Below are 20058 nucleotides of genomic sequence, written 5' to 3' on the forward strand. Positions count from 1 at the left end.
CCCCCGGACCCACCACCACAAACAGATTCCTGTCCTGTGGGAAACACTGGAGCGGATTACATCTCCTTGCGTCTCTTGGCACTCTTGCAGTCATAGTAAAGTTTGTAACTATGAGAAATGTGTGCAGTTATGTTTGTCTGCATTGACTTATAACAAAGCTTTCAAACTTGTTGGAATATCTTGAATCTCTCTCCGGGACTGGAACTGGAACTGGAATCTTTTGGTCCAAGACAGAAGGGGTGGAAAGGGTTAAGATGAACAGGCAGTCTTCACTTTAATCTTCATAATGGAAGCTAAAGAGGACTAATGATACCTTCTCTCTCCTCCTCCCATGCCTCCCTCCATCCTTTTCTCCCTCCCTATTTCCACACCTCCATCCTTAACCCCTGACCCTCCTTTCTTTACTGCTTCTCAGACTCTCTCCCTCTACCTGTCTCCTTTTTCTTCCTTACTCATTCGTCCCTCTCTTTCTGCCCTTCATCACGCTGTGCTTCCCTTCGTTCTTGCCTAGGTTCTCTCCTTTCTCCACCTCTCCATTAGCATTCCTCCATCCTCCGACACAGCCAGGCGTTACCACAGTGACAAATGGATTCTCGCACATTGCTTTGTGTGTGCATGTGTGTGTGTCACGCAGGGTGTCGATTTCTAGCTAAGCATTGTGGGTACATGTGTGGTACCCATTTGTTTGTGTATCTATATCATCTGGGCACGTATGCACATGTATGGTCTTTGTGTGTGTGTGTGTGTGTGTGTGTGTGTGTGTGTGTGTGAGAGAGAGAGAGAGAGAGAGAGAGAGAGAGAGAGAGAGAGAGAGAGAGGGCTGCAGCTCTGTGACAGTGACTGATAGCCAGTCGTGGTAGACGATGCAGAACTTTCTTTAATAGGAGATACAAGAGGTGGTTAAAAATCCTGCCTAATGGAGAAATATGACAAAGAGAGAGGGAGGGAGGGATGGTGGAAGACGGGGGTGTAGACAGAGAGAGAAATGGTATGGAGAAAGACACATGAGGAAAGATGCAGCAAAGGAAAGGAGCGGAGAGAGGAGAGAGGGATTAGGGGACAAGATCAAATGAGAGGAGAATTATAAAGGGAAAGGGAGTGGTCTAGGACATGTGATCTTGAATCAATCCAGAATATCTCCAAAGTGTGACTGTGACATCATGGAGTGGTCCAAAGTGACCATTCAACACTAGATGGCAGTGTAATGAGGCTTTTTTTTTGACAAAGGGACAAAGGCCGACTGTTGCATTGCCTTTTCTCGGCCAAAAAGTTGCACCTAAACACAACGAGAAGTTACACCTGAACCAACGACCAACCAGCACGTACATTCTGAGCCTACATGCAAGGGAAATAAATCTCCATACCAGCAGGTGGCGGTAGTCTGTATTCATCATTCAAAAAGGGAAACCAGAAGACCAAAAGAATGTATTCAGTATCCAGATGCTAGTTAGCCACTTAGCATATTAACAACACAAACCAATGATGAAAGAACAGAGCATATTTACTTTGCGCTAGTGGACAATAGCACAAACAATTACCATATATTAAAAATATGTCTGTCACTCCCTCTTGACTTTAGTTGTTTACTACTCGTGCACTGAGCTCAAATGCCAATCAGACTGATTTCAGTCACCAATGGGCTTCACAAGCTCTAACGTTGATTCAACATGCTGAATCAGCACAAAAAATAAAAAGAACATCAAGGGCAGCTGTGGGCCAGTGGCAGCTGCTGGTCTTTCAAACAGGGGAAGCTCACTTTAAGTTTGCATCATAAAATTTGTCATATTGTAGCGAGGCAGTAACTTATAAAAGGAACATTTAATTGAAGTTGTTTTTCACCCACACTCGTGCCAAAGAACCACAGCAAAACACACCTCAAAGATTTTCAGATGGGTTTACAAATGGTGAAAATGAGCTATATGGCTTATGGAAATAAGGAACTCTGGACGGCACTCTGTCAGAAGATTCCACTCGCAAATAGCCACATGGGACTGAGCTTGAAATGCGAAGTACTGTCAATCACAAAAGGGTTCATCCTTTTAGACAGTTCCTCCAATCATCATGCATACACCAAGTGTCCTCTCCCGCCTACCGCTCCATTAGGTTCACCATTCGCCTCTCAGTCCCAAGACAAAAAATACATTTATCAGCCTCTCAAAGTCTCTCATTAGCTTCAAATTTGGATGTCAAGACCTCAGTTTGCTTTGAACACTAGGTGTAGTTGGACAATGTGATGTCCAACTATGTCCAATGGAAAAAAATGCTCCGATTTGTTTTCGATGCCCACCTTTGAAGGGCAGAGAGAGCAAAAAGCCTGCCTTCATTAACTCTTGCTGTTGGCATCACATTGCCTCACCAATATCTCTCCAACAACTCTACACCTTTTTTGTAGTCTTGACATGATGAATTCTACAGTGGAGATAGCAGTGCATACTTTTGTACAGTCTCTTCTTGAGGGCATTTATGATGTTGCACTTAGTTACACACACGAAAAGTGTAAAACATACTGGTATAAAGAAAAAAGAAAGCTTGAGAGTAGTTCAAATCCAGCCTGTTTTCATACCTCTATCACATAACAAGGGTGCAGTTGCCAGAATGTCTGTTTAGGAACATTACAAACAAGGTTTCAGACACTGCTCTTCCCCTGATGTTACTGTTCTATTGTTTAGTCCTGGTGGTTAATGGAGAGCTCCTCTGGAACAATGGCCGGGATCGAAGGGTCGAGCCAAGTCTCTGTGAAAACCATAATGTCACAGTTCTTATTGTTCCATTAAAAAGCCATCCTGCTCCTGAGTTTATCCAGTTTATTATCCAGTGACGGGACATTTGCTGGAAGAACACTTAGTGGGGGAGGCTGATTTTCACGTTTCCTCAACCTGACTATGACCCAAGCCCACGACCCTTGTTTCATTGTCTTAATTTTCCAGGGACGTCAACTGGTCATCCAAGCCATGCATGTGCCCTATTTTCCGCTGGTTGTTGTGAGAAAGTGTTTTTGGAAGTTGTTTTCTACCTTATTTTATGAAAGGTCAGGCTTGGGCAGTGCACGTTTGGGAAAAAGTCAGAAATAACAAATAAAGCCAGCCCATTTGCCTGAAGAAAATGTTGGCATTGTATGTTTTCTTCAAACCACATTTGAACATTTCATATGTAAAATATATAATAACAATGCTTCTAAAGTGAGGTAAATCAAATGTGGGTGTGTACTGTTTTTCCAGTAGGAATAGTTGCACAAAAAGCAGTTGATTTCTACTTAGACATCAGTTTTTTAGGCAGAGATTTCCCCCTGAACTAGGTTAGATCATAACTCACCTACAAGTTCTTTTAAATCAAGGCAGTTTGCCACTGCCACTTGCACTGCACTGTAACCTTTATTCTTGTATTTTAAACCTGTCTTAGAATATTTTAGCTTGTTTTTATTTTCTGTTCTCTAGATCTTTAATAGAGTTTTCAATTGTATTTAAATATCCTTTTATTATGAGTGTCTTTCACACTTTGTCTCAATACTTTGGATGCTTTATGTAAAGCACTTTGCATTGTCTTGTTACCAAAATGTGCTATATAAATAAACTTGCCTTGCCTATTTTAAGCCAAAATATGATCTTTTCCTAACCATAACAAAAGCGTTTTTTGTACCTAAACCTAACCACATGTAAACCACAGTGTTTTAATGTATTTGCTACATGGTAACATGCAAATGTAATGTGTCTGTAGTTTGCAGAAATGTATCATGCCAATCTTTTTTCTGGTGATTGGGTTGAATAGAAAACATTAAACAAGAAAAAAAACAGCACTGAGGAAGACCTTGAGAAAAGTCAGCTGTCCCTAACGCCAGTAGCAGTAGCTCAGTCCATAGGGCCTTGGGTTGGGAACCGGAGAGTCGCCTGTTCAAGTCCCTGTCTGGTCCAAATATGGTGTGTGGATTGGTAACTGGAGAGGTGCCAGTTCACCTCCTGGGCACTGTCTTGCTCTTGAGCAAGGCACCGAACACCCCCCAACTGCTCGGGGCAAGTATATATATATATATATATATAAAAAAAAATCTTCTTAAAACAAGACAGGTGATGTATATGTTCTGACTGGTCTATCTATGTTGTCCTCCTGAGATCCGAACTTCTGTTTGTTATGCATTTTTCTCCTCACTACTTGGGATTAGTAGGACCTGATAAGTATAAAAAGCCAAACATTGTCAATGATAATAAAGTTCAAATGTCCTCAAACGAGATGGCAGTAAAGTTCCAATATCCTTGAATGAGAAAATAATAAAGTGCCATTGTTACCTTAAATTCTCAATGTCTTCAAACGAGTACATTCTTGGCAAAGATGGCTGCCATCTTGTTTTTACATGGATAAGTGTATTGTGCTCTTACTACTACTAGATGGCACAAAAAAAGTGTCCATGAATGAGGACAAGAGGTCTAAGTTAAGCAGAATGAAGTATAAGGTCAAGTAAACCCAAAATGTGATGTCCTCATAAGAGGACACAGTGTCTCAGAAGGATATGGCCTAGAAAGGGTTTATTGGTTTGTAGATTTTTTTTTCTTTTTTGCAATTTTGCAAATTCTACTGATTTAAAAATTTTACTTGAAATTATTGAAGATTGAAAGATGTGTAAGCTCCCATGATAAATGTGAGGATTGCTCATTTTAGGTTATGCAAAAGTTAAGCTATACATTTCTCTGAGAGACCGATTATTCTAAATTTGACCGAACAGTAATAATGTAGGCTATGGGGTTTATTTCAAGTCAGTCTGTGTATAAACATTCAGACAGCATGCAGTCAAAGTAAGAGGTGTGTACATACGGTATTTTCATGTGTGAGCCTGTTTCTCTTTGTGTGTATCTGCTTGTTGATGGATAACCCTCATCACTGGTCCCCTCCCTTCGCCACCTTCAATAATGAGGGGAGGGATGCACGAGCAAGAGTGGAGGGGCGGTTGAGTAATACGAGAGGAAGAGACAGAGGGAGGGCCATAAGTCCTGCACTGTGAACACATTTAAAGCTGAAGTACTTTACTTTTCATTGTCACAGTTTACTGTCATATCCACTGTGACTTAAAGGTTCAAATACAAAGAAAAGTGTTTCTGCTTCAGTTTTAGATGATGTGATTTTAAGTAATAACTTTTTGGCCACTTGGAGGCAGTAGAAACTGTAAACAGTACATTGACATACTGTTACCTTTTAAGTCAATATGGCTGACTTGTTAGCAAACAATTGTCTACTGTATTTACACATCCAGAAAATATAGAGCAAAATTATTAATTTGATGTCATGTCTGTATCTGCCTGATGAATGTAAGACCGATACTCCTTAAAGCTCCGCTTTGGTCCTGAGAAAATATCTGATCCTCTAGATGCTAAAAGCTCCACTATGTTCACCAGCTGGTTGCTAACTGTCTGTTAAATGCTGAGCAGGTAGAGTACAGTGGCTTACTAAAGCTTTTTTCTCTGAACATAGCTTCCTGCTGCTGCTGGAAACAACGCTGAGAGCAGGGACAGGGAACCAAAGCCGTAAAGTGGTGGCTCAAAAAACAAAACAAAACAATGATCTGAAAGAAACCATAAAGCTCCACAGAGCTGAGGGGTACTGCAGGGTTGGTGATCATTCTCTGTGGTTTCATCACCACAAGCAACATCTTTCACATACCAACCCTCATATGATCCATTGCAATATAGGAATATAGACACTAAACATAACTGCATTTACCTCCTTACATTAGTTAGAATCATTTTAGTTGCCTGAGTGCTCTGACCATTGTGCCATGCCTTTTGAAACACCTGTTATCTGTTCAGTGGGTGGTGGAGATGCACTTCAGCAAATTCACCACAAGATGGCAACACTTGATCAATGCATGTGCAGCCACTGCCGAAGTGGCCTGGTCAGCTGTACACGTGAAAGGTAAACTCTTTCAGTCTTTCTTTCTACCTGTCCATCTGTATTTTTCTTTTCCTTCCTTCCCTTTTCATTTCCTTCTTTTCTTTCTTTCTTTCTTTCTTTCTTTCTTTCTTTCTTTCTTTCTTTCTTTCTTTCTTTTTCTGTCATTGGTTTCTTTCTTTTTCTGTCATTGGTTTCTTTCTGTCATCATCAGTCCATAGATAGATAGATAGATAGACAGACAGATAGATGTAGGAGCAGAGTACAAAGTACCACTAGCTTTGCAAAACTATAGACTCACCTGTTTGATACAGATGTTTGTCTTCAGCTGTGGTTGACTTCAGCAGGTTTTGGGATCAGTTTCCAGTCTCTTCACTCCAAAACTTGTGTAACTCCAGATTTCAGTTTTCTAGCCACAAAAACACTTTGGGAAACTCAGTCTTTTCAGTCTACATGTGTCAGCATTATCAGAGGAAGTTGGGTTAAATGAATATTGTGGTGTGTAGTTTGCAGCTGAGATGGAGGTCACCCAACTGTAACTGTTACAATGGTACTCTCATGTGATTAATATGCCACAAAGTGCTATGCTATTTGCTACTAAAAGTGTGTCAAATTCAAACATATCTGAAATCAAGTGCTCTTATGTAATAATGAAATGCTCTAACTGTTATCAGTGTGGTGATACATTATCTGTGACTCTGTGTTCCTCTGTATCTTGTGTACATCTGTGAATCCTTTGCCAGCCTCATTTTATTACAGGAAATCAAAGACAGGGGAGTAAAGAGCAGCCTATTCTCTCTCATGAACAACAATGGGCCGTCACAGTGATCTGGATAAAGAGATGGATCACAGCAGCTCTATTGTTCCTGATTTGCATGCCGCACTTCACCTACAGTGGAAATTCAGTGTAGCATCTACTAAAACACCCTGCCTCGTTGCGGGCACATTTGCTTTACTTCTTAGAGTGTCCCATATGAGTGGTTACTCTATGACTGTTCATTTCATTCAAGTTAAGTGAACACATCCTAGACTTGAGGATGTGAATCCACAGTTTGTGTGTGTGTGGTTGTGTGTGCATGCAATTTTTGTTGCTGACCATTACAACTTGGTTACTTATTAACTCCTGTCCTACTTCCTGAAGCAGCAGATATGACTACATACTGTACAGAGGGCAGTTTATTACACAGCACCATCATTTATTCACAGCTGGAAAATCCCATGTGGAATTCATTTAGCAACAGATGATCAATTTGAAACCAGGTGCCTGAATGCCTATGAACTGTCTCTGATACTCCAACAGAGAGAGAGAAGATCCACATGTATAAGTAAAGGTGGAGATAGTTAGTGTTGAGTGTGGATGCTTTTTTTTCTTTAACTGATTAATTTTCCTGGTCACATTCTCTCTGGAAAGTATCAAAATGACATACAGTGAAAACCACATAAACCGTGTTGACCAATCAACACAATGAGCAATTTATCTGAAACACATTGGAACATATGATAAATGTTGTGAAACCGTTGTAGTTAGGTTTAGGAAGCAAATCTACTTGGCTAGGTTTAAATAACAGTGGTACATAATTAACATATGGTTGTCGAGCACTGATGTCACTCACATGATGACTTTACGTCATGTGAGTGACTGTACGTAAAACATATGTTAATGATATGTTAAAACAGCACTGACGTTTGGTTTCACACAAGACAAAGTTATGTTACCTTAAGTCAAAACAATGGTGTCTGTTTGTTTTGACACGAGACAAAGTTACGAAATGATACGCTAAACAGGATAGTGATTTCTTTTTTGTTCCACGTGGGACAAAGTAACGATACATTACATAAAAACAATAGTGACTTTTGGTTTCACACAAGAGAGTGTTGTGTTACATTACTGTAAGTCAGTAGTGTTGTTTTACTGCAGTGCTGGTTTTGGTCTGAATGCCTGTTAATAATCACCTTTGGCACCTTAGCAACTGTCTATTGACACCTCTATGAATTTCCCCGAACACCTTAGCGACCAACTAGTAGGTATTTTATAAAACTTCTACTCAGTCAGCATGAAAGCTTTCATCAGAAGATTTTGACTTGTTTTTAGTGCAACCATACCGCAGTGGTACAGTGTGTAACTTTTGTGGCATAGAATGAAAATAGTAAGACCTGCCAATAATATTTTGAATGATTGATTATGTTTGAGTTATGCTTGCTTTCACATCAACATTATTAACCTTAGTGAGAAAGATAACATGCTTGATGTGTTGACATTACTGTTAAAAAATATATATATATCAAAATTCTCATTCTGAGGACAGTCACGTTATCAGGGTGCATTTTAACATGCTGTATGAAAATGATTAATAGGTTTGGGTCATTATTTGTCCAAGGTGGGTCTGACAACATATTGTAGTCACTGTTACTCTCTCATATGCAACCTGCAGCAAGACTGTGAACAGCCAGGCTTAGATTATTTACGTCTGGATTAGAGTCATGAGTTAAGGTAAAGGTTGGTTTAAGGTTAGGAAAGGAATTGTAGTCAATATCGTGAGTTTAGCCAAAGCCCTCACAAGCACAGCAAGGTTTGTGTGTATGTGTGTCAGTAGGAGGGGCCAAGCACAGCACCTGTCACTCAGCACCTGGGAGATGACAGACAGAGGAGTGAATGTGGACAGTAAACTATAGAGTACAAGAATAAAGGACAAACCAGAGGGACGGGAACTGTGCTGTGGACTACTACTAACTCATCTGAGCTCTCTCTTCTAGTATTTCATGTGATTTGCCATCGCTACCTTCAGGAAAGATTTTTTAACTTTGCAACAGGGTGACGGCATCAAGCAACATGTTTATTGGCCTGATTCTCCAAATATACTCTCCTCAGATGTAATGTCACTTATGGTTTTGGTGTAAATCTGGGTGAAGAAAATGGATGATGGACTCTCCTCTGAGAAGAAACCGGGATTAAAAGCCTTCAGGTGAGACTTAAATTGTCCTGCCACTTTGTGGAAACGTCTTATCATAAACCGGCACCAAAGAAGCACAGACCTCTGCAAGTATACTTATGCATATAAACACAGTAGTATTATAACAGAGGTCAACAGGACAGTGGAAATGGAATGCAGTTCCCCAAAGTGTTTTGTGGCTAGAAAACTGAAATCTGGAGTTAAACAAGTTTTGGAGTGAAGAGACTGGAAACTGATCCCGAAACCTGCTGAAGTCAACCACAGCTGAAGACAAACATCCGTATCAAACAGGTGAGTCTATAGCTTTGCATAGCAACTGGTACTTTGTACTCGGCTCCTACATCTATCTATCTATCTATCTATCTATCTATCTATCTATCTATCTATCTATCTATCTATCTATCAAGGATCAGGATACTTCTTGATGAACCACACAAGGTTCAGTTTGGTTAGTTGTTTAGCTGACAGAAAACTACCTGCAAAATTTTAAAAGTATTTAATAAGTCATATTTTAATATTTTGGGACGCATTTCCCAGGAAGAGAAAAATAAACTGTGGCTTTTGTTTTCAAAAACATTTTTTCAAACTTTTTTCTTTACTTTTCTATTTTTCCCCCCAAAAACACAAAACCAGAGTCTGAATTTTAAGCAATAATTGTGGCCATACAGTTACATAATCATAGTAATACTGGTGGTGTTTGAGACTTTCAAGAGGCAGTGAGGCATGCGTTCATCTGAACCATAGTTCTCTAACTGATCAGCACTTTGGTGATCAGATATGTGTCTGCTTTGATATTATTCTCCCACTGATGGGTTTCTTGGTACTAATTTTTTTTGTCAATGCAGTGGTCCATAATGGTTGGGACTTTCCTCTTCTACTGGTTTACTAGCACCACTTCAGACCGCTTGTGTCTGATCAACAGCCATCTTGGAAACAGATAATGACAAAGGAAAAGATGAAATGCAGACTATGAAAAGTTACTAATTATCATGTCTCTCCTTTTTTTTTTTTTTAAATTTGATGGCCTTTTTATGAATTATCAAGAAACTGTTTCCTGTTTTCCCATTCTGCTTTAAATTTTAACATTAACAACCCTATTGCATTACCCTTTTTTTTTCTTTTTTTTTTTTTTTACAGCCAATTTGTCATTGGTTTTAAATCTTTTCATCCAGTTGTACCAGGGAGACTCGGTTAGTTGTTAATCAGCTCTTGTATCTGTCCATAAGTTTCATCCAAAACAAAATACTACAAATAATAATTTGATTTTTACCCCTACCCCTCGTTTTCAGGACACTAGTGATTCATTGAAAACTTTCACGCAATCAACTAGCTGTGCTCTGTAGGCTACAAAAATGTGACATAGAAATAGCTAGTTAGCTGCCAAGACATTGGTATGCTAGTGATTTTGTTTGTTTTCCTTGCTGTAAGGAAAAGGACCATAATACATTGACACAACATTAAGATAAAATAATACAATGGTTATCATCATTTTTAAAGTGGTAGACCAGCAGCTCATGTGGTCAGCAAGCAAAAACTACTGTTTTTTCTCAATAGAGTCTGGTGGCTCTGACGATAACATAGATGGAGAACTGAAGATGTTAATGGCTTTCCATCAGAATGGGCTGTCTAACAGAAAGCTATACTTAAATGTGCACTTAAACTGTTAAAATGTTTTTTTAGGTGGCTATATATTTTGCTATGACCCCTCCACAGCAATAGATTGCTTAGCTTTCATGGCGGTACTCCAGCCTGCTTCTCCAAACTGAAGGCGTACCAACAGTCATCTACTGTATGTAATACACTGTACCCCATACAACCCCTTATCCTCTAGGGCGCATAAACACTTTAGAGGTTTTGTCTTGATACTTAACACGACCACACCTCAAAAGGCAAAATGATTTATTTTTTCAGTAACATAAATGCTTGTACAAATAATGTTATGGCAGGGAAGGCAAGGTTTCCAAGTGGCATGAGGGACTTTTCTGCTCTTAAAAGCTCACAGGTTAGAGTTCTGGCTGTTGCACAACACATTGTATGTGTAACATGTGAGTGGGCACATTTTGACCTTTTCATTGTAATTTAGTGGACACACCAGTTTTAAACAACACGTTTGGTCCAGTAGTCTGCTACCTGAGGCATAACAACCTTTGAACACCCTCTCCCATGTTTGATCTCTCTGTCAAACACACACACACACACACACACAGTAAACATCGTGGTTGGTAACACAGTGACTACACCCAGACAACAGTGACCACAGACTATGTTTTGAAATTGAAAAGCATTGATTTCTCTTACAGCACAGCGGCCGCAGCTTCTCACCAACACTTTTCATAATTGTATTGTAGCAGTACATGTATTCTACTGGATTCCAGTTATTATCCACCAGATTTCATTCAAAAGGTTGCATTGTTACAGTGATTCAAGCTGCATCTACTTCATTGATTTTTTTTGTATTTCAGTATGTATTCAGGCTCTGACCGCTCTTTTCTGAAAAAGTCCTGAGATGTACAAGTGTTGATGTGTTGCTTAACATAAAAATTACAAGTTGAAGAGTGTTTTAATGACAATACATTTATTTATCATGTAAACATATTTACCTTGTATTATTAATGATATGGATCAGTAAATAAGTTGTATTTGATCCCATTTAAGAGTACACCTTTGCAGACCACAAATTAGACAAGAGTTAGCAAGCTGATCATCCAACTGTCTCTCCAGCTTGCTCGCTGCTGCTGTGGACTGCTTAGCCGGGAGGAAACAGACAGCAGCTCTGGAAACAGACTTTCAGTTGGCGGCTGTAGTAGCTCAAATTTGGCCAGCGCTAGATGTTACAGCAGGCTGATGGCGAGTGGCAGTGCCAGGTTTAACCTTTGTAACAGCAGCAACAGAAAGTTTGCTGATCCAGCAGGGGAGTCGGGGCTGTCCGGTCCCCTGTAGCTGCAGTTAGCGTTTTTGTTGGGTGCCGTGCGTAATGTTACGACCGGCTCAAGCCGCAACACAATGAGGGACACAACACCGGGTTAAATGCAAAAAGGATATCTTGGAATCTTGTGCCAGGGAGTTGAGAGAGAGAGGGGGCGGAGAAAGGAGCCACTTATATAGACCCAGCCCACAACTTCATGCGAACTTCACTCCTTAGTGAACTGCACCTAGAACACAGAAACATAAAACAGACACACACACATGCAAAACAATAACAAAACACAGAGTGACACATAACAGTAATCACATGTATTCGTTGTTGAAGGAAATAAACATCTATGTGCAGTGCTGTACCAGTGCAGTGCGTTTATTTTGAAAGATACTGTATGGAAACTGTACATTTCCTGTGAATATGGAAATAAAGACACAATGCATGTAACAGAGGCTGAGGTTGACACTGTGTCCCAGAACGTCAATAAGCAACGCACCCAGGGTATGACCAGGGTTTGACCAAATGTCAATGTGTGACTAGGTCAGAGTGAGAATGTGTGGGGGGGTCAGTCTCCGGAACTGCTACCTGCTCTCCTAACGGCAAGCTGGTCTGTGTCAGTGGGGAGTGAGGTGGAGTACACACTGTGATTTGAGGCTCTGGCTAATGTTAAGTCCACACATGAGAACATGAAGCTGCAGCCATGAGCCTTTGAAATCCAGCCAACAGAAGGCTAAACTAATAGCAACATTTCCTCTCCTTCTCTGAAACACTGCGCTGAAATTGACACATTTTATTTTGTTGGCTAATCACGGATACACTGTTCCAGTTTTAAAGTTGCATGACAAACATTGAGACATCCTGACAGTTTTTTTCTGAATCTGCAGGTGCACAACACCTATGTAACACCACAAAAGGAACACTGAATCTAAAAAAATATTATTTTCAAAAAGCAACATGACTGCTCCAACACACCCATTCCCACAGAAAGCCGGTCAAACACAGAGCAGCGAGGAAGTCGATACTCACATCACTTAAAAGTTGTATAGAATCCACATCAAATGGGACAAAGGGAGCCAAACAATATCAGTTAGCTGAGCGTATCACATCTTCATGAGAAAGAGAGAGTGAGAGTGTGTGTGTGTGTGTGTGTGTGTGTGTGTGTGTGTGTGTGTGTGAGAGAGAGAGAGAAAGAGAGAGAGAGAGAGAGAAAGAAGAAAAGACATAATAAAACAATGTGGGTTAGTTTCTGTTTACTCAGCTGCTATAAAACTTGCCCTGGGGCCACAAGGCAATCAGGAACTGACCTGCAGCCAGTTTGCATGCCAGCTGGGACAGTTAGCAGAAGTTCTAGATAATAGAACAGTTAACCAAAGTGCAAGTTGATCTCTACAGTAGGTCATATCTTAGTGTTAGTGGATTGTTTCTCCTTTACCCTTTAAAAATAATAATGATGATGATGCTGATGATGGCCTGGTCATAAACAAACCATGATTTTAAGGACTTAAATGCTCTATCAAGACTGTGGACACCCCTATGCACATACCATACATTTTCACCATTTAAACTGCATTTAAAACTCCCCTTTTCAGGGCTGCAAAGTTTTTAGAAATGCCTTGAGTGAGACACAATGGAAATTGGCCACGCACAGCAACATTTTTAGGGGGGCTGTTCAGGGTCACCACCACCATACCAAAGACATTAATTTATGTATATTATTATGTATATACTGTTAAACTTGAATTTTACTATCCTGGTGTGGCTCCACATCTTGACAAATGAAGGCCTGTCTCAATTAGATAACAAGTCTGCCAAGCAGTTCATTTTTATATAAGTTCTCTGGATGTACGAAAGCAGGTTGTTGGCTACTTGCTGGAGCTTACGTTATAGAGCTGTGTCTACACATCGTTAGCTTGGTTAGATTCTCTGCAATTCAATAGTTCAGTTAATTTTACCGAAACCATGAGCACCAGAGAAGACTGTCATTCATTTGGCTGTACTGACATTATGAAAAACAAGTGGTGACTCCCTTCCTCTGAATCTGTCATGAAGTCAGAATACGTGTCCATTCTCTGATTACCCAGTAAGTTAAAATATTCCTTTTGTCCGTAAGGGTCCTCTGATTAAAAGAATCAAAAGGGTTTTTCATGAAAAGTTATGAGTATTATTTGTTTTAACAGGATAAAGTGGTGTTGGGTTGGTATGCCAGGTGCCATAATCCTCGAGTGTCGTCATAATGCTCTCTTTCTGTCTCTGATGTGCTGTCTGTCAGATCAAATGAATGATTGGTAATGATAGTGGTTATTTGAAGCCTAATTTTTAAAAGTAATATTCATAATTGTTCAAATAAACAAATTGATCATATTACCCATCTTAACTGAGCAACAGTTTCATGTAAAGGAATTTAAGGCCTGTCTCATATAGTTGCCTGTCCCAAATACAGGCCTGTTAAGTTCAGTGAATTAAGCACATAATAGCCTGGGCTACTAAATGGAGTTATTGCAGGGGGGCAATTTCTTTTTTCTTCAAAAAATTAAATATTTATGAAAAAACACATTAAAATGAATCCAACATAATAATAGCAAAGATAAATCGACCTATTTGCAAAAAAAAGGATTTATTTTATTTATTTATTTTTTTAATTTTCAGCCCATAATATTGATTATAGGCTAACTTCTAGCTAATGCTAAATGACTGTGTGGCACCTGTCCCCTTAGCCTGATAAACTTTGAAGACCTAAGTTCTAAAAGACAGGGCTGGTGCACTCACATATCCATGAGCCTGACTTATGTTTCTCTTTGACACACACATGACACAATGACACATGGTAATATGAGGTTGTGTGCATCCACAGCATATGGAGACTATTGAATTACACTGAAATATTTACATTGCCATTGGTGGTTGGTTGGCAAAATGGCAACTAATAAGTGTATGCTATATTGAGAATATTATCCACCGCTTTACCTTCATGTCAGATGACGTTTTGACAGGAAAAGCCATTCATGGCTTCAGTTCCCCATCTATGCTCTGGTCAAAAGTCACCAGACTCAATAGACAAAAACAGCAATTTTGGCTCACTGATCACAGGAGCTGCTGATCTATCGCTGCCTTGATCAGTTAGATTGTTTGTGTTACTGCGTGACTTAAATGCCAAAGTTAAACAATAACACAAACAAAAAATAACTGATCGAGGCAGTGGTAGACCAGCAGCTGCTGTGCTCAGAGATGTTAAATCAGTGATTTTCTCAATGGACTCTGGCTTTGAGGAAAGCAATATAAACTGATATAGATTTTTTAATGGGGACTCTTCTTAGTGGCTAAAATACATTTTGTTGCTGACCCCTCCACAGCAGTACATTGCTTAGTTTTGGTGTTGGACTCCAGCCTGCTTCTCCAAACTGTGGGCGTGCCCACTGACAACTGACCAAACCAAACCGTACTTTCTTTTAAAAATATATATTTTTTACCCTCTCTCCAGCATTCCCTCCATCCCACCATTCATCCATCATGGCAGAGCCGTCTCCAGGCTGGTGGAAGCTGACCTTCCTGAGGAGAAAAAAATCCCAGCCCAAGGTTCTGTATGAAATCCCCGCAGAGTCTGTTTCCAATGCAACCACTGGCCAGCATGGGTCCAGCACAGCCACTACAGCTGCTGCCCACCCGGAGAACATGATACACAACTCTCAGCTAGATGCCCGACTGGAGAGGATCATGGATAAAACAACATCCACCAAGGGGCGCCACGTCAAGGTGTCTCACTCTGGAAGGTTTAAGGAGAAGAAGAAAGTGCGAGCCAGTCTGGCGGAGAACCCGGAGATGTTTCCAGGGGGTGACCCCACAAAAGATGAGAACCAGAGGGCCGGGAAGTGACAGTGTGGTGGTGGTTGCTGCTTCATCCACTGTATAGTTTAAAAGGGACTTATTATGCTTTTCCTTATTTTATGTCATATATATAGCATTAAAATGAAGGATGTTCATGTAGACATGGCCAAAGTTTCAAATAGCAGGGTAAAGGTATGTAGAAATAATTCCTGTGAGCAAAAACCTCAGGTTTGCTACCATTGTGAACACTCCATCTCCAACAGTTTTTTCTACTCTGGCTACAGTATGAGGTCACATTATGCTGGATTTCTTCATAAGGTCTTCTGTTCCAGGCACGTAGCCTATACTGCTAAATGAAGCTACATGCTAACAACAGGAAGACATGTAAACATGGTTGGAAATTTCTCCCCGGTTTTCAGATCATATTCCTGCTGGAACAGTTGTGTTTAGAAGCTTTTACTGGTGATTTTGGTTTTTTTTTTCCACGGCAGAGAGTGCCACCATTCTCCAGTTGAGTCATTCCCTGTCTGCAAGTACACTGCTAACGTCAACATCATTCTCATAGAATGGTTTGTATGATATCGTACAAAAAAATGCATGCACAACAGTTAGTATGATACTGTACGAACTTGCGTCCTACGAATAACGTTATGTCCTTAACGTACAGTTAGAATAGAATAGAATAGTACTTTATTGTCGTTATACAAGTACAACGAAATTACCTAAAGTTACCTGATTAACGCAGAGTTATTGAGGTTAGGTTTAGGCAATAAATGTTACAGCTAGGACAACAAACCTGGTGAGGACATACCTTAAAATGACTCAAAGTTCACTCAAAGTTCAAAGTACACCTAGACCACATAGCAAATTTATCCAGCCATACTTCGTGGATCTACACATCTTTAAATTATTTTTGAATTTAAAAAACAAAATGTTTAAAACCTACTGTAAAATTCTGCCTGACTTGAATAATGATAATTCACTTGCCTTTACGTACTTTTTTTTAATAAAAAGTTCACCCTTACATGTTAGCTGCAATACTAATGCATATATATACTGTGGTCTACCTTTTTTAATCAAGACAATGTATTTTAATGGAATCAACATCTAGGAAAACATGAAATTGAACCTGAAAGAGAGCAAATATTCTATAAAGTTCTCAGCCATTGCTTAAGAAGTCCAACTGGGGAGGCTGTGGGTGTTCAATGACTGTTTCCTGAAAATGAAGATGCCAATGTGCACATGTTGCCAATAAAACCAGTAGAGGGCAGCATTGCGCTATCCAGAACCCTACCCTAACCTTTTAACAAATTGAACCTGTTCATTCAAACTCTCCCCTATTTTAGTTTTGTGTTAAAGTATCAAAATAGATGTCATGCTCCTACAGTTGCTATAAACATTTCAATTTGGTTTGTCAGTGCTCCAAAACTTGGGATTTTTTTTTGTAAATTAATTGTATGAATAAAAAGTGTCTGGTTTTAAAAGTAAATGATTTGTTCTTGCAGTTGTATTTTTTATTTTAGACTTACATCCATGCCAAAAAATGTATAAAGAATATACATTAACAGATGTGAATAACAGTAAAAATTAAGAAACGTGGCTGTAGGGATGATACTATAACCTGTCCAGTTACCCAACACGTGTGTGTGTGTGTGTGTGTGTGTGTGTGTGTGTGTGTGTGTGTGTGTGTGTGTGTGTGTGTGTGTGAGTGTGTGTGTGTGTGTGTGTGTGTGTGTGTGTAGGTGTGTGTGTTTGCATCAAATCTCGTACCATGGTCATATAAACGGGATGAAGACAGAGTTATCAAACTGGACTTTACATTTCACATCCCTTACTTAATCCCTGCACTTGTCATTTTCATGTATTTCATCAAACTGGACCTGAAGTTTAACATTGCATTCAACCTCCACTGTTGATTTATTATTTATTTTTTTATTAATAATTATTTAAGCACGTCACATTTAATTTTAATTCATGTCAACTTTATATTCCATATACCTAATATATTAGTCCACAGCCCAACCTATATTTCCTTGTTACAGTCAACTTTAATTTAAATTTTTTTGATCCCATTTTATCTCCAACTGTATTACGATTACATTCTGTGAATAATTACAAAATTTCAATTTATTCTTAATATTACTCTGTTAATTTATCTGTTGTTATTATCATTATTATTATTATTGTTACCTTATTTTTGTCTTTTTTTTTTCTTCTGTGTTGTATCTTTTGGGAGCAAACGCTATATTGTAATCTTTGAAGGTGACTCATTTTGGTCATTATTTCCACTCAAAACCTAACAAACAAAAAGCTTCTTTTTTTTCATACTGGGCCATGAGACAAGGCCACAGATGGCTTGTGTGTGATGATGTCCAAATAAAGAATCATGAACCACTGGTTGTATTTGTTGATGCCACTAGACGGTGCTCTACGTTTATTAAAAAAAGGCTCAAGCAATGGCAGTCCAGTGTGCTTTCAACCCTTTGTTGAAGAGAGAGTGCCCTCTAGTGCGCTCAGAAAATAAAGAAAATGGCTCATGAAGCTTTATTTGGCCATCACTTCTTTTGTAGATGAAAGGAGAAAATTACAATTTTCCCATAGAGTTAAACCAAATACATTGGTGGGAAGGTCGCAACCTGGAGAGTATTATATGTCAGTATGAAGATTGTATACTGTAGGTCTCTTGCTTTGACCTTTGAACATGGACCACTTAGCATGTTTGAGTGCTTATAATTACCAACAATAGGTGCTACAGGCATGGGATCAACTATTATAGAAAGCTCTTGACCTCAGCTATTGTGAGTATAGTCAGTGACAGGAAGGACTGCCAAATATGGGTTAAACATGATTAAAATGAATTTTTATAATGAATTTATATTTAATTTAATATCTGATTATACACGTGTTTACAATCCCCTTCACTTGTAAAGAGATATATCTATTGACTATATATAACATCTAGTACAGCTAGTTATTACATTGCATCAAGATGATCTATGTCAAGCTAAATAAAGATATTGTACAAGACTGAAATCGGTTTGAATTAAATGACAGTTTTGCTAACCCTAATCCTAGCTCAAAGCGTACTGGCGCCTTCTCCATAGCAATGGTAGCTGACGATCATGTAACCTTCTCCCATCCAAAACCAAGTGGCACCCTTCGAGGCTAAAAATGAAGCCATTGCCAAAGTACCAAAAACCACAGTTCATCAAATGACCAGGAGGCTGACTCTAAAACAGAGTCAACCCCCATGGATCCCCAAGTTGAAATGCCCAACTTTATCAGAAATAAACATGTTTTCAGCCTGGTACAAAAACAATTTTGCTCTCTATAGTTAATTTCAATATTTACACTGTACAGGGGGTGAATATTTTATAACTCACCTGTTTACATTTGCTTAAGGCCCATAGTTAGGGTTATTTAGGGGCATGGCTACTTGAGTGACAGGCTGCACTGGGTGAGTCAGATCCACCCTCGCTCCAACACAGCACTAATCTCTTAACCAAATATGGTCACTTCTGGCTCCAAAAAACCAAGATGGTGACGGCCAAAATGCCAAAACTGGTGGCTTCATAACAACAAAGCAATGGGTAACTACGGAAGAGGATTAGGGCCACTGTGGAAAAAAAAGTGAGTTCTGACTTTAATCTCAGAATTGTGAGATTAAACTCAGAAGTCAGAATTCTGAGAAAAAAGTCAGAACTCACTTTTTTTTCCACAGTGGCCCTAATCCTCTTCCGTACCTAGTCCTCTTCCATACATATGCACTTAATGAATGAAGATTATGAAAATGAAACGCACAATTCACGCTTGAAATGTTATTAAAACACATTTTATTTTTGTGTGTGTGTGTGTGTGTGTGTGTGTGTGTGCACACCTGTGTGTGTGTGTGTATGTGTGTGCAGCAGCTGCGTGCACATGGTGAGCTCTTTGTTACGTGTCTGCTGGGTTGTCTCTGTTGTCTCTGTTCTTTACATTGCACGGTGCAAATGAGCCTCTGCCTCTTGCTCTGGCTGCAGCTTTCACCACCCTCTCTCCTTTTTAAAAATCTGATTGTGTTTCCATACAACCACAGGACTCTTATCACTTGTTTTATTTTCCAGGCCTGCAATGTAAATGGTTTCTTTCCAGTAAATTTAACTTGTTTTAGGAAAGGTAGGTGGCTTTGATTTCCTTTTTCAATATTAATAAATAAATAAATATAGACCTTGGGTTGATATAAACAAATAAACTTACAATTGTCATGTTTACACAGGTATATAATAAAATTAGTATATTTCATATTCAACAGATAAACAAACCAAAACAGGATCAAAAACCCCCACATTTCTCCTTAGAGTACCCTGTGAGATTGCCTTGGCAGTTAACCAACTGTGCAATATAGTCTGTTGCAAAACTACACACTGTCTTTTTTTCTTTCCTATTAGAGCACTCTCTATTTTAGTTTGCTGATAAATGAAAATGTGCCAACCAGGTCTTTAAAATCAAATTAGA

The 20058-nt window shown here is 39.3% G+C and overlaps 1 protein-coding gene across 2 annotated transcripts; it reads left to right on the forward strand.

Annotated features, from left to right (window-relative positions):
* The first annotated feature begins 8340 nt into the window (after nt 1–8340).
* prr15la (proline rich 15 like a) lies at nt 8341–17846 on the forward strand. Of its 2 annotated transcripts, none has more exons than XM_050068256.1 (2): nt 8341–8837; nt 15221–17846. In XM_050068256.1, exon 2 carries the CDS (start codon nt 15250–15252, stop codon nt 15610–15612), a length of 363 nt encoding a protein of 120 aa, XP_049924213.1. In that variant the 5' UTR covers nt 8341–8837; nt 15221–15249; the 3' UTR covers nt 15613–17846. The 2 variants fall into 2 exon arrangements, with proteins under 2 accessions (XP_049924213.1, XP_049924212.1); XM_050068255.1 differs by having other exon boundaries at nt 8348–9116.
* Nucleotides 17847–20058: the final 2212 nt, after the last annotated feature.

Source organism: Epinephelus moara, chromosome 18, assembly GCF_006386435.1.
Source record: "Epinephelus moara isolate mb chromosome 18, YSFRI_EMoa_1.0, whole genome shotgun sequence".
In the NCBI taxonomy this organism is placed as follows: Eukaryota; Metazoa; Chordata; class Actinopteri; order Perciformes; family Serranidae; genus Epinephelus; species Epinephelus moara.

Excerpts from the sequence above, each read along its gene's own strand:
- prr15la (XM_050068256.1), top strand. The coding sequence starts at position 15,250 with ATGGCAGAGCCGTCTCCAGGCTGGTGGAAGCTGACCTTCCTGAGGAGA.